General features: G+C 45.0%; 1 protein-coding gene across 2 annotated transcripts in view; it reads right to left on the bottom strand.

The window, feature by feature from the left end:
- COMMD10 (COMM domain containing 10) overlaps positions 1-13,785 on the bottom strand; it is a 1,364,001-nt gene that overhangs the window by 1,116,744 nt on the left and 233,472 nt on the right. For both annotated transcript variants that reach the window (XM_069625537.1, XM_069625538.1), the window contains exon 4: positions 5,019-5,174. In XM_069625537.1, the coding sequence (XP_069481638.1) occupies positions 5,019-5,174 (156 nt within the window). The remainder of the gene's footprint in view (positions 1-5,018; positions 5,175-13,785) is intronic.

Here is a 13,785-nt window from a genome sequence, read left to right as displayed (position 1 = left end):
TGTAGAGGGGAGGGAATGTGCTAGATGGGGGGCATGGGGTGGTAAGTGAACGGTCAAGGGAAGGGGCATAACAAATGCAGGGGGGAGGTATAGAAGGAAGAATGGGCCCAGGTACTAGGGAAGTGCTGTGGGGGAGCCAACTCCCGGAGGTTGAAGCCGTTTCAACTTTGTACAAATTAGCAGTTTCATTATGTACTCCATTTATGCTAGCGAGATGCTGGTGGGAGGCCAACCTAGGGTACTTGCTCGCAGATGAGCAATGGAAACTAGCCACTAGCCATGTAAAACACATTCCAGTTCACTACTCAAACTACTTAATTTAAATACTCAGATGAGTACTATTATACACCTCCAAGACTGGTGAGATTGAATGCTGAATATGCTGAGGATTGTGCCGCATGTCATTCTCCTCAACCCACGTTCTGACATATAGGTTTCGTTATGTTTGAATGTATGCTCCTTCTGGTTTGAAAATTGCGTTAACAATGACTGCTATAACAGGGATCTCGACTGACTTGCCACCTGATATGTGTCTGAGGCTGGATGCAAAATAAGAGGAAGTCTGATAGTATATATATTGACATGGGGCATGTCCGATAGCAAACGGTTGATTGGAAAGGGTTGGATGAAAGGCTCCTTCCACCATTTTCGGAGACTAGACTACTCCATTCTTCTGACTGTGGTGAAGGAGTCTGACTCAAGGACATCACTTCAAGAGTGTTTATTTAACTTAAAAGAAAAATGCCTATCTGTCCCTATTGCTAAGAGGGATTTCCCTTCCTATCAACTAAACAAAGGGTGCTTGGCTGCAGTCAAAATAAAATTAGTCCTCTGTCCAAAACCTGTTAAGTACCTGGCCCTATTACTTTAAAACACTTAAATATATGCCCTCTGCTCAGGCTTCTTTATAACCGTTTTAGGATTTCTTCCTCAGTCTGTAGCACAATGCCAAAGTTCCTCAGTCTTTCTCTGGGTTCCTCAAAGGAAAAATATAAGTCTTTAAAGAAACCAAAAGTCTTTGATCTCTAAATGGAGGGATGCTTCCCTTAATCCGCCTCCACCAGTTAAGTCGTTCTCTTGCTTGTTCCGATTGTATACAAAGGGAGTCTCCCAGTACGCCTTGTTTCTCCTCTTAACTTGGCTGACTTAACCCTCCAGGTTCCCTTTGATATATCCACTTATTCTGATAGGGCTCTCTAGACCCCTCTGGCCTCAGACTTTCTTTGCTCTTGAGGGTGTCTCTTGAGCCTCTGACAAAGTCCAATACTCTGGTTTCTAGGGCTCCTGTAACCCTCTAGGATATTCTGTCTTTGGGGGTCGGACTGACCTGTATGTGGTTTTACTCCACTGGCCTTTCTTTCTGTATACTTTATACACTGAGGCCATTACAGACCTAGTCTGTAACATCTGCATGTAGGGGCAAACTACCCAGTAGTCCTCCTGAGCAATATGGCCTCTCCATTAGAATACATCCTTTTTCAAAAATGGAAAGTGTGCAGATGAACACCCACCTACATGTTTATGTGTACATAGATGTGTAGATATTGCTCATAAGACATGATATTCTTAGTCCCAATGAATACAAGAAGTTGCATATGTAGGAAATGGGGTACCCCAGCATGAAAGAGGATACACACATACTGGTGCTGGCTAGGGTGGGTGGCAGCTCTAATGATCTATTTGAGGCACAGCACTATAGCCTCATAGAATTTGTTAAATAAGGATACATTTCTGTGGAAGACATCCAGCTGGCTCTGGCATATGTTTCAGTATGGTTGTAGGTCAAAGTTTCAAAAACAAAAGGATCGAATGCCTTTTGTTCGGCAGTCAAAGGACCGAAAAAAAGGATCATATGTTTTTATTTTTTTTTACGGGGGGGTTCCCCCCAAACCCCTGTTTTCTTTATTAAAAACACTTTTTTTTACCAACCCAAACTAAAAAAAAGATATAAATAAAATGTGATCCTTTTTTTTCTATCCTTTTGTATTAGAGCAAAAGGTCATTCGACCCTTTATTTTCGATCCTTTGACTGGACACCTTTCAGTATCACTGGTGCAAGTTGATCCTTCTTCAAGCTCACAAAATCAGACAATCTACACATATTTCTTCAATTACTCAAAGGTACTTAGCTCGCCTTCAGACATGTGGCTGCTGTGTGTTTGCACTGACGAACACACTGTGGTGACCACTTTATCGGCTGGCTCAGTCTATTGCTTGACAACTCACTCACTTTAAACAACGAGTTTGTCTAATTAACAATAATTAGAAAGCATGAACAGGTTACTTAAAAATGGCATTACGTTCCATCTAACTTAAATCAATGTGCAGTTCTTTAAATTAGATATTCACCTTCTGTTCACAGGGCTCAAAAATTAGGCTAGCTCGGAGCTATTTAGCTCCTGCTTTTAGCCTCGGAGAGTCTGGTTAGCTTACCAAGAACTACTTTTTGCTCCCCGGACCAATTCATTCCTTATACATATGCATATATGACATTCATTTTTAGTATTTGTAAAAGCTAATAAAGAAGTATTAGGACACATCTAGTACACATTTAAACATAACAAACCATTTCCTTATTTTTGCATTTATAAAGAGCACTAAGCCCTAGGGCATCAAGGCGCTGTTTCATTACAAGGTTGTATACTTAAGTACTTGTGCTGACAACTTGGTGTAAGGAGGGAGAACAAAGGGACAGTACCTACATAAAGAGCCATGTTTTCAAGAGCTGACGGAAAGACCAATATGGTCGTTCAGCTCTCAGGGCTGGTGGAAGGGAGTTCCATAGCTTGGCTGCCATGGCTGGGAAGCTCATCGCTGCCTGTTTTCGCCTGTTTAAATTTGGGTATAGTGAGCCTATGAGCGTAGGCCGATCTGGTCGGTCTCGCAGAATGGGCTTTCACCATTTTCTGTGACAGGTACAGTCAAGGTAGAGTTTTAGAAGCATTTATGAGTAATAGATATGTCTTGAAAATAATCTGTTCATGTATTGGGAGCCAGTGTACCCGGCTTCTGACATCAGAGATATGTTATGTTCTTGTCTGGGGATATTGAGGGCTGCTCTGTGAGTATTGTTCTGGATCACCTGTATCTTTTGAATGTTCTGCTTGGACGTGCCAATGAAGAGAGCATTACAATAATCTAGACTCTCACCAATGACGGCTCGCGCAATGGTGAGACAGATGTTCGGAGATGAGAATGGTCTGCAAGCATTGATCAGTTTTGTAATGTGGGCAGCAGAGGAGGCAATGGCGTTCGATTGGCAAGTTGGGGAGAGTGAGGCATCCAGATGGACTCCCAGTGTCTTCACTGAAGGAGGAGACCGGGATCGAGATATCATCGATTGCAAAGGAGGCGTATTGGGGGTTAAGGTTTTTGAGAACCGCAGAGGGATCTACGAGGCGGATTTCAGTCTTTTCATGGTTAAGGCAGAGCCAGTGTGAGGCCATCCAGGCCTTGATGGTCAGGCAGACTAGTTGAGAGTATCAGCATCTTCACGGTAGTTACCTAAGAGGGGCAGGTGAATTTGGGTGTTGGCATAATTGTAAGTACTACCTATAGAGCCCAAGAGATCGAAGAGGGGTTTAGTAAAGATGTTGTAGAGGGTGGGAGGGACACAAGAGCCTTGAGGGACACCACAGGAGATGGGTGCTGGGGGTGCACTGACATTATCAGCAAATACGCTGATGGATCTTTCCTCAGAAAGGATGACATCCACATTGTGGCTTCAGGTGAAAAGGTAAATGCAGAAGAGGTGTTGGCAGAGAATCTTATGGTCTACCAAGTCAAACGTCGCCAGATCTAGTAGGAGAGCTGGCTTCTCAGCGTCTTTGATGTCATCAAGTTGATTCTTTGAGTCAAGCAAGGCTGACGCTGTGCCATAACCCAGTCGGAAACCGGATTGACGCATTCCGAAGATATGATTGGATTCCAAGTAGTGCTGAATTTGAAGCTATACTCCCCTGTCCAGGAGTTTCAAGAGGAAGGAGACAGTGGTGATAGGTCAGTAATTGTTTGGTGCTGTAGGGTCTAGCAATGTTTTTTTAAAGTAAGGGAAGTACCCACGCTTCCTTAAGGCTGTAGGGGATTGGGCCGGTGGAGAAGAAGTTGATGAAAGTTGCGATAAATGGGATCAGAGTGTCTTCACATTGCTTAGTGATGGTGGCTGGGCAAACAACAACTTTACATCTGGAGGGTTTCAGGCCACTCAGAATGGCAAGGACCTCTACATAATAGACAAAACGTTGGTGTGCATCTCATGTGTTACTTGGGTTTTCATTGTGGGGGGTACTCGCTCCTGGTTCTACAGCAGTAGCTCCTGCCTACTGGGTTATGTCTGACACCCAGGAGCTGTTTTTTGCTCTTTATTATCGAACCTCTATTTCGAACCCTGTGTTAATCATGTCCACGGTGTATCCCGCAGGTGATCTCTGGTGTTTTGAGGCTGACTTTTTTACAAAAACATTTTGGACAATTTTGGGTAATCAGCCTGGCCAAAACCTGTTGCATACCCGTAAAGTCCAGAATATGCAAGCACTTGTGGTAAATAACGGCCATTTCAGTGGGTGCATGACTTTTGGACTGAGGGTACAGATATGTAATTGTTTAAATCTTTCAAAATGCAAGTGCAACAATTCATGCAATTTTAGAAACATGGTTGAGATTAACCACAATGGAATTGTTCAATTTCCTGAGATATGCATCTTTAAGTTTGTAAAGCTTCTGAACAAACATGCCATGCTTCAGCCTGGCATAACCTGGAAATCGCCAAGCAGACTGATTCCATAATGTGAGTTTCTGCTATGGTTTTATCCAGGAACCTTTTTTTCCAGTTGATGTTCGTATAGTCAACGCACAAACTAGAATTACATGTGGGAATGCTGCAACCTCTATTAACACTTTCAGGTGGTTTTTAAACCTATGAAGAACACACAGAATATAGGTAACAACAAGAAACTATACAATTGACAACTCTGAAAAATGCCATATGTATGGATTGAAATATGTAAAAATCAGATTACCTTTTTGGGCGCAAAGTTCCTCTGTCGAAACTTCTCAACGGTTTCTTGACCAGCATTGGTCCAAGCATTGGCAAACACCTCTGCCTTATCCTGCTCGAGATTAATGTTCTCCAGCTGCTGCCTAAGCACCGCTGGCTTCACATTATGATAAACTGCCTGTCAGAAAGGGCGGCGAAAACAAAACCTTATACATTCATGGTTCACTGTATTGCATTTCACTTCACAAGTCAACACATTACTTTTTAATGAAGGATACATCTCCCAATAATACTCACCTCTCACTGTTCTACACTCTTGTATTTATTGCCCTCCAGTTACAGGCACCATAAGTGCTTGTAAAGCAATACAAGTGTGATTTGCAGTATGTATGCCCACCCCTCAGCATAGGAAGCAACATCAACTCTCAGGATAATTTAACACCTACTTTTCTGGCTTTTAAGTCCACTGTAATATGGGCTTATTTAGATTTGAAGCAACAATCATGGCTTTGGAGTCTGGGCATTCAATTGAAGTACTCAAAAGGAAGCCTAAACCAGTTTGGTAAGTAACTTCCGTTTTCCTATGCTACAATTATGCATCCTCAATTATCTTTTCAGAGTCCCCAAAAATATGAATTTATGCAATATCCTATTTCCCATACCTTACATATTTCTCCAAAATTGAAGGCATGCATGCATGTGACGTAATAGGAATGCAATGCAACTACAAGCAATACTGCTTTCTCCCACAACTTGAGTGATCTGATGTAAATTTGAGAAACAACCTCTCCCAATTTTCTCCTAAAAGTGCTACCTTTAATGAATTATCAGCGTTGCTCTCACACGTGTATTGGTTAAAGCCGTCACACTGCTGGTAGGAACAGAACGCACTCACTGTAGAGATCTAGGTTTCATAGGTTTTACTTACAAGAAAAGGTGGGGTCACAGGTGCAGTAATGGGAACAATGAAGACACAGAAGTCTCTGCGGGTGAGAGGGGTTATAGCACAAAAGAACAGCAAACCAGCAGCAGTGTCCTATAATCCCCACAGTATATCCTAGGATTCCACAATTAAAGAATGGCAAGAACACACTTTATCAGTCAGCCTCCTCTTTCCTGCCATGCTCCGATGTACATACTCCAGCTTCCCTAGCAGGAGCAACATGTGAGTCGTAGAATCTCTCCAAGCGGTTCGCTTGACGAGTAGGGTAAGTGTTACGCTCACCTGGTCTCTGCGGAGGCGTTGGGGCACGGTTGCAGCCCTCCCTGAACTTGAATCACCCCTTTCTGGCCTCTCCCTTAGTAGAAAAGCTGTGAGCAGTGGTACGTGGTGATACTGCTCCTGCGTGGAGATAAGAGTGAGTGCGCCAATCTGTGATTGTTGTACCTCTCGAACCATTCACTCCAAAGTACGGTTTCTGTGAGCATACACCGGTCCATAAAGCTCACCTGTGAATTATGGAAGATAAGATCTCCGTCCTGCTACTTCTGGTAGGGGCGCGTCAAATGGGATCTAGTTTCTTCACTGATCCCTGATAAGGATTAGTCCAGTCCAGCTGCGACTATGCTTCTCCTTATGATTGGTAAGTCTTTCTTGAGCTCCTGTGATGCTGTTCGTTCTGTTTAATGTCTTTATATGTTGCTCCTATTTATGCCTGCAATATTGTCTCTCTTCTGATTTCTTCCCTTAGATGGAAATGCGGCCTCAATGCAGCTGTGAGAGGAAAGCGTGAAGTATGGCGAAGCGCAACCTTAAACTGACTGTTTTTTCGATGTCTAACCTAGTCTTCTTTTTTTCCTTGCAGGTGTGTGCTGTCCACGATGCAGTATGTCGTGCTGCGGTGCGAAGATGAAGATTTCGGCTTTCCGGAAAGTGTAAAGATGAATACTTGGTTCGCTGAAGAGATGAACAGGTAACAACAGCTTCTCCCAGTTGGTAAGTATGCTGGCAGGAAGCAGGATGTCCAGGAAGTAGGATCTTCAAAGGTAAGTCTGACCTCAGGCGACGGTGAGCGTTACGCTGCTTGCAAGTGCAGAATAACGCAAAGCATCTGTCTTGAGGATCGGGTCAGCTTATATAGCTGAGATCGTGGGCACGCCCATTGGGGCCAGCTTACCAGCCACACCCTGCCACTCCTAGAGAGTGAGCATGTGCGAAGGCAATCCATTAGCAGCAACACCCGAGAATACACTTGAGGCTGCTTAATGGATGGAATGTTCAAGGTTAATGCATCCTGCTTAATGGATGGAATGTTCAAGGTTAATGCATCTGAAGTGCTATGTCCATAATAAAAGCTTTCTGGTGTTAAATGGATGTTTCTGTTTACTTTTGTTCATGAGCCTGGTGCCAAAGGCGCCAGGACAGTGTCCACCCAGATCTCCTGTGCATGCGACGCCTGCATGCCTGTGCCCCTGACTTCATGACCATGACAGTAAGGTGGATTTAGGGGGATTCCACAACAACAAAACTAGAGAGTCGTCTACCGAAAACGTGTTCAGATGGGGAGAAAATAAATCTGTAAACAATCCTTTCTACAAGGACCTAATACCCAGAGTCCCAAAGTCCATTCCCTAGTTTAAACACTAGTATTCATGAACCTTCATGCGCAGGTCAGAGTCCAACAAAGTCAGTCCCAGGCTCAGGGGGCTACAGTGCCCCACCAAACCTCCTTATCCTTGGTCTCTTGGAAAAAGGAATAGGTAGTCTCTTCCCAACATGTTTATTTCTGGGTAATATTTTCTCCAACCTACCTGGGCTTTTGAGGCACAGCTTGTATCACTGCTTGTGTCAAGGCTTGTGCAAGAGCCTCTGCCTAAACTCACTCAACTTCTAGGCTTGAAGATACAGTGCCTTTGTCTCAGTACACCTGCTATGGGAATACAGTCACCATAGCTGCTTTAGCAGCTTTCATGTAAATACTTGCCAGACCCTTGCCAGTGTCTGGGCCCAGGTTCATAGCAAGTCTTCAACAGCCTGGGTGTTTAACCTGGCATTTCTAGCTATGTGGCTTACTTAACTCAGCCTTGACCCTCCTCCCTCATTCTCTCTGGTGGGTACTCCTGGCCTAACCAACACAACTCCTGTCACAATGATGGTGTTTCTCTGATCACCATCCAGCCTACATTATTCCGGAAAGCTGGTTTGACCCCCACACTGTCAGGAGAATTGAGTCACCTTTTATACTGGTAGTAAGAGTGTGACTGTGGCAATGAGGGAAATGATTCACATGGTTGTTCTTCCCTTAGATTCATGTGCAAGGATTGGCTCTTAACTCCTAGTGTCACCTCCTCTCTATGAGTGTTGATCGATTCGTCAGACCCTTATCGGCAGGTACGGGGAGATAGCTACTAAATTAGTTTGTCACTTTCCCACCATGTAAGTTATACAATATGCAGTCATGCAGACTCCATTCATTCCGCCTCATTCTCAGGGAATTGCATCTCCCATCTGAAAGTGTTTCTGAAGATGACAGGTGGCAGTTATCAGCATTCACACACTGAGAACAAGCATCCATTTCCTGGGTCACAATCCCTTGCTTGGTAAATTGCTTTTGGCCCTGGTTCACACTCTGAAGGAGGAAAACCACTCCTGTTCCCTTGTCTGCTGCCTGCAATCTTCTTGGTACTTAGTCGTTTTGGGGGTTCTTCCCTTTGTGGGCATCTGAACGGTTAATTCCTGACTTCAGCATGAGTTGACCCCTGACCTTGACCCAAGGGATGATTGGCAAAGCTCTGGGGAATCCTTTTATCCAACTAGAACCAATTATCCAATAGGTGATGTTCTCTTGGCAATAGTCGGGACTTGATGAAAAGCTGACCTTCTCTCCGAACAGATGGAGCGGTTGTATATAAGGCCATCGAGGATCAGTATGCAGAAAGAGCCCGACAGGGAAACACATGAGAAATAGTCTGCTGTGGCACTAACAAAAAGAAGAAATAAAAAAGGACCACCCCTGCTTATCCCAATTCGTGACTTTACATGTTGGTTTAAGTAGTGCAGTATTGGGCGAAATGGTGGCATATGGTGCAGATCAAAACACATATTGCGGTATTACGCTATAAGAAAGGCTAAGCCTTGCTGCAGACACGGCAGAAAACACAAATACAACCAACCTGTTGAAAGCCCACAAGACCAATAATGTCTTTGAAGCTCAAATGTTTAATTTCCCCTGCTATCGATGTACAACAAGGCTGACCTGTGAGGTGGGAGATCACTGATGGGTAGAAGGGTTTTTATTCTGGCTGTTGCGGGAGAGGCAGAACTGCCGTATCTGAGGGTTAAAATTGGACTACCCTTCCATTCTAGGTGAGGTTGCATCAGTGCCACGGATCAAAGGTCTATACCGGACTCTGATGTCCTGTTTCCTGTTTATTGAGCGTTCACTACAGTCTTGGACAACAAAAAAAAAAGGCAGCGTCCCAACTCATCTAAATGGTCAGGATAAATCTGGTGTTCAAATGAAAGTAAAGCTCTGGGATAATAAAATGTTACAACATACTAAAAGTTCATGGTAAACTAAAAGCTCAAGATGACTTTCAATGTGGGTGCTTGTCTCCCTTCCCAGGAAAAGCCCCAGCACAAACTCTACGACAACCTTTGGTTTCAGGGTTTCCCCACACATTCACTCTTTGTTGTCTTGGGGCACTTCTGCTGTTCTCTTACAGTCGCTTGGGCTTCCCTGTGTCTGGTTTCCATCCCCCTGCTAGCGCCTTGGAGAATGACCCTGTTGGCTGCATGAACTCGTGTTGCCAGGCCTGCATAAAGTATCTGAGGGCCTCTGATGTCTATGCAGGCTAATTTTGCTGGCTTCAGAGAAAAATGACTTATATACTTTGTGATGTCTTTGATTCTCTGGCCTTTGATTCCGTAAAGAGGCATTGCAAATAAGTGTCAGCATTCTGAATGGATGAAAGGCTGGTTTTGGCAGGAAGAGAAAGCATTATATAATATTCTCCATTCCTGCTCTGCTGCCCCATTGTGAGATCTGTTTTGCCGCAAGAGTCAGTATCGCTAGATGGTCTCATGTGGCTAGTCCCTGACATAGAACGGGGACTAAGTAAGGGTGGTCAGGGGATGCCCATAACAGCACTCCTCTGCCCATCATCCACTAGATTGGGGAAACATTCTTCCCCCTTTGTCACCCAAGTAGATGTCCCCAGAGTTATGCAGGAGACTTCATTACATATCTCCTACCAAAGCAACCCCTTTGAGGGAACTAATAGGTTGTCATGGATAGGTGTAATTTTTCTTGGCGTTTCCTGGGCTCAAGCTATCCCAATCACCCCTCCTATTTCTTTCACTCAGGAAAGCTAAGTAAAGGTGAAAAGGCATTTTAGGTCCACTCTCAGCCTCCCAGGTCTTTGTCCAGTTCACGACTCTACATGTTTCCCTGTAACATCTCAGCTTCTCCAGTTGAAAATACTAGTGGCGTGCATGGCTCCTAGTATCTCTTATGATATTCAGAGCCGACTTCTCTCGTCTACTTTTAGTTCCAGGTATTTGCTCTACATTTGCTGAGGTCTGAGTATGAGTGTTTGGTCTGGGACGAATCACGGGAATTCATCCCTTCTCTACAAGGTAGCCCCAGCCTCCGAGGCTAGGAAGGTAAGTACGCTCTGCAACACCCTCCCTAGGGGTCGAGGCAAGTGGGAACTCATCATATGAGAACCCCCCCCCAATCCTGTGGGAGCAAGGAGTCCGGTTTCTGTGAGAAACTCCCTATAGATCCCCCCAACATTACCTCTTCAGGCATACTATACAAGGACTTGAATGAAGAAGGAACAAGGGCGTGTTATTGTAAACCAGAAACTATGAATATCCCTTTTAATGAAAAACACCATTTAAGCACTGGGACGAGGAGGAGGCGGAAGCGAGAAGACGAGAGGCTGCAGAAGACAGAGAGAAAGGCACACAGAGAGAGATAGAGAGAGAGAGAGAGAGAGAGAGAGAGAGAGAGAGAGAGAGAGAGAGAAGCAGCATGTGGTGGCGTGACCACAAAGATACTGTGGTGGACTGGCGCTCCTTGCAACTACACCAAAACCACTACGCGGCTCTAACCGTGTGAATGCCCCAGTACCTGGGATACCGGAAGGTCCTCCTAGAGAAAGATTTGGAGTACGAGATATTGAAGGAAGAAAATAAGTCAGACAGGCGAAGGAGAAGACCCAAACGCAAATGAAGAGAAACCTTGATGACTTTTTCCCTTAAAGTCCCAGGTAACATGGAAAATGGGAGACCGGGGAGGGAGACGGATAATTATTATGGGATTATTTATACTCATTCCAGTCAAGATAGCGTGAATATAACAGGGAAAGCAAGAGAAGTGAATGAGAATCGTTATAAGACTATTCATACTCATCCCAGCCACGATGACAAGGATATAACAGTGAGAGTTAGAGAAGTGATTGAGAATCGTTATGATATGATATATGATATGGCATTTATAACGCGCCTACACACAAGTGTTTCAAGGCGAGACGAGGCAAGGGAGGGGGAACAGAGGGAAGACAGACAATGATCTTACTAGGCCAAGCGCATTCAGATCGCACAAGTGCAAAGAAAGGGGGAGGAAGAACAGTGCAGGGGGGAGGGAAAGTGCAGTGCATGGGATAATAGAATAACGAGATAAATAATCAGCCAGCAGGTGGCGAGTGCAGGGTGAGTGCAGACATAAGTGCTAGTGGGGGGACTGTAGGGATACAGAAAACAGTACCCAGGTGCAGGGGTTGCCAGGGAGGCAGTGCAGGCATGCATCTGGCAGGGCTAGGGCCCGAGATCAGATGGGTGGCCAGGTAACCAGTGCAGTCTCAGTAACAGCCAGGACTTTAGCAGGGGAGAGAAAGCGGAAGCAAAGAGGAGTGTTTTCAGGTGCTTCCGGAACCGAAGATGGTTCTCCTCAAGTTTCAGGGAGGCACGGTGTATTCATACTCGTCACAGTCAAAGATACTAAGAGAAGTGGATGATAATCACTAAGAGAGTACACATACTCATCACAGTGAAAGTAAAGAAAGCATCATTAAGAAAGAGTTTAGCTATAAGAGAAAACCTGAGGAGAAGGATGAACTGTTAAATATGTAAAAAAGACAAATGCAATGCAGAGAATAAAAGGTCATGAACCAAATATAAAGGAAGAGAATCTCAAAAGAGAGAATCAAAAAAAAAGGTTGGATAACCTTACCCTGGGAAAAAGGAAGAATAACTCTTTATAGAAACAATCAATAGGAGAGTGAAAGACAAACCGAAACCATTCACAAGGGAGAAGAAATCAGTCTACAGCCAAAGAGATCGCGTTTTGAGAAGAAAGAAAAGCACAAGGAAGTACTGAGAGAACTGTATTGTGATGAATCCCAGGGTTTTGCACATCTTCCATGGGGAAGGCCCCTTTCCATGATGCCAGAGAGTTGAGGCTGCTACCCTATAGTCCCCCTGGGGTAGGTATTCAGCGGCTGGATCTAATGGGAGGAGAAAACGTTCATGGGATTAGCGACAATGGCCCTAGTGCAGAATATCACTGTGGCGAGGAAGATAAAAAAAGAAGGCAAAATCCCACCACGGAACCAACACACGCGGTACAGCTGCCAAAAGGGAAGGCTGATGGTAAAAAGTGAAGTAGTACTCATTCCGTGGTTGAACAACCAACCCTGGAGGAGCAGGGGAGGAGGCGCAGGTCCTGCTCCGAGGATCCCAAAGACTGTGGGCCGGGACGCGGACTGCTATAGATACCTGGGAGGTGTTAGCGAGGTGGAGCTGATCGTGGCAGAGACGAGGGAAGCCAGACCAGCGAAAATCAACCGGGAACTGAGACGCAGGCAGCCAAAGGTGAGAGAGAGAGACGCTGGAGCTGCAGAGCCGCGAGAAGGAGAAAGCTGAGCGCGGCAGGAGCAGAGAAGCCTCACACCAACTCCCGAAGAGACCAGCGACCGCCCGAGAGTTCTTAAAGGTAGGGAAAGGCCTGGACCAGTCAGGGAGGCATTGAGGGAGCTGAGGAAGCTCATAAAAACTTCCCAAAAAGCCCAAGGGGGTGAAAGAAATCTTGTGCAATATAAAACAAACTTTGCACATTAAGGGGATTAAAAAGGAGGCATACAAATAGATGCAAACTTTATAAACACAATAAGAACATCTCCAAGACCACAAGAGGACAAGAAAGAGGATCTAAAATGTATTATGAACTGTGCCAAGCTGATAAACGCATTATGAGGGACACAAGGGAATAGGAGAAGAAACTAACAAGCAGATACGAACATTGAAAGGGCACCTAGGTGGGGCAGTACCTGGCAGGCGAGTGGAGCAGGTCTGACCAAGTGGACACGTGGTAATGAAGAGACAAGGATCCCGCCATGCCAAAGGAACAGGATCTGGGACCCAGATGAAAGCAGGTAAAGCCCACCAGTGGAACGCATAAGGGTCGAGGACCCACCTCCAAACAAGAAGAATTATAACCAGTGGGCTGGTGCCCAAAACACAAATACCTCTGAGAGCGAGAGTTGTGGAAATCAAATCTGGCAGGCGAGTAAATCATACTTGATACACTGTTGGAAAAGTCTACGGTGAGGTCTGTGCATCGGACTGTGAAAGAGGAATTCCCTGGAAGAATTTTGAGGAATGCTGTTTTGTGAATAAGAGTAACCAGGAACCCAGGAAGAGGTCCCCCCCCCCAGGAGAGCAGAGAACTGGGTTATCTTTAAGTTGGCTGAACTTGTGAACAGTGAACATTGAATTATATACATTCTTTTGCAGAAGAACTGCGGTTTGGTCAGCATCCAGAATGAGAGAGGCCTCCTTCTGG

This window comes from Ambystoma mexicanum, chromosome 6p (assembly GCF_040938575.1).
Source record: "Ambystoma mexicanum isolate Mex_15411 chromosome 6p, UKY_AmexF1_1, whole genome shotgun sequence".
NCBI classification, from domain to species: Eukaryota; Metazoa; Chordata; class Amphibia; order Caudata; family Ambystomatidae; genus Ambystoma; species Ambystoma mexicanum.
Note: the sequence above shows the minus strand (reverse complement) of the source record. Positions and strands in the feature narration are given on the sequence as shown.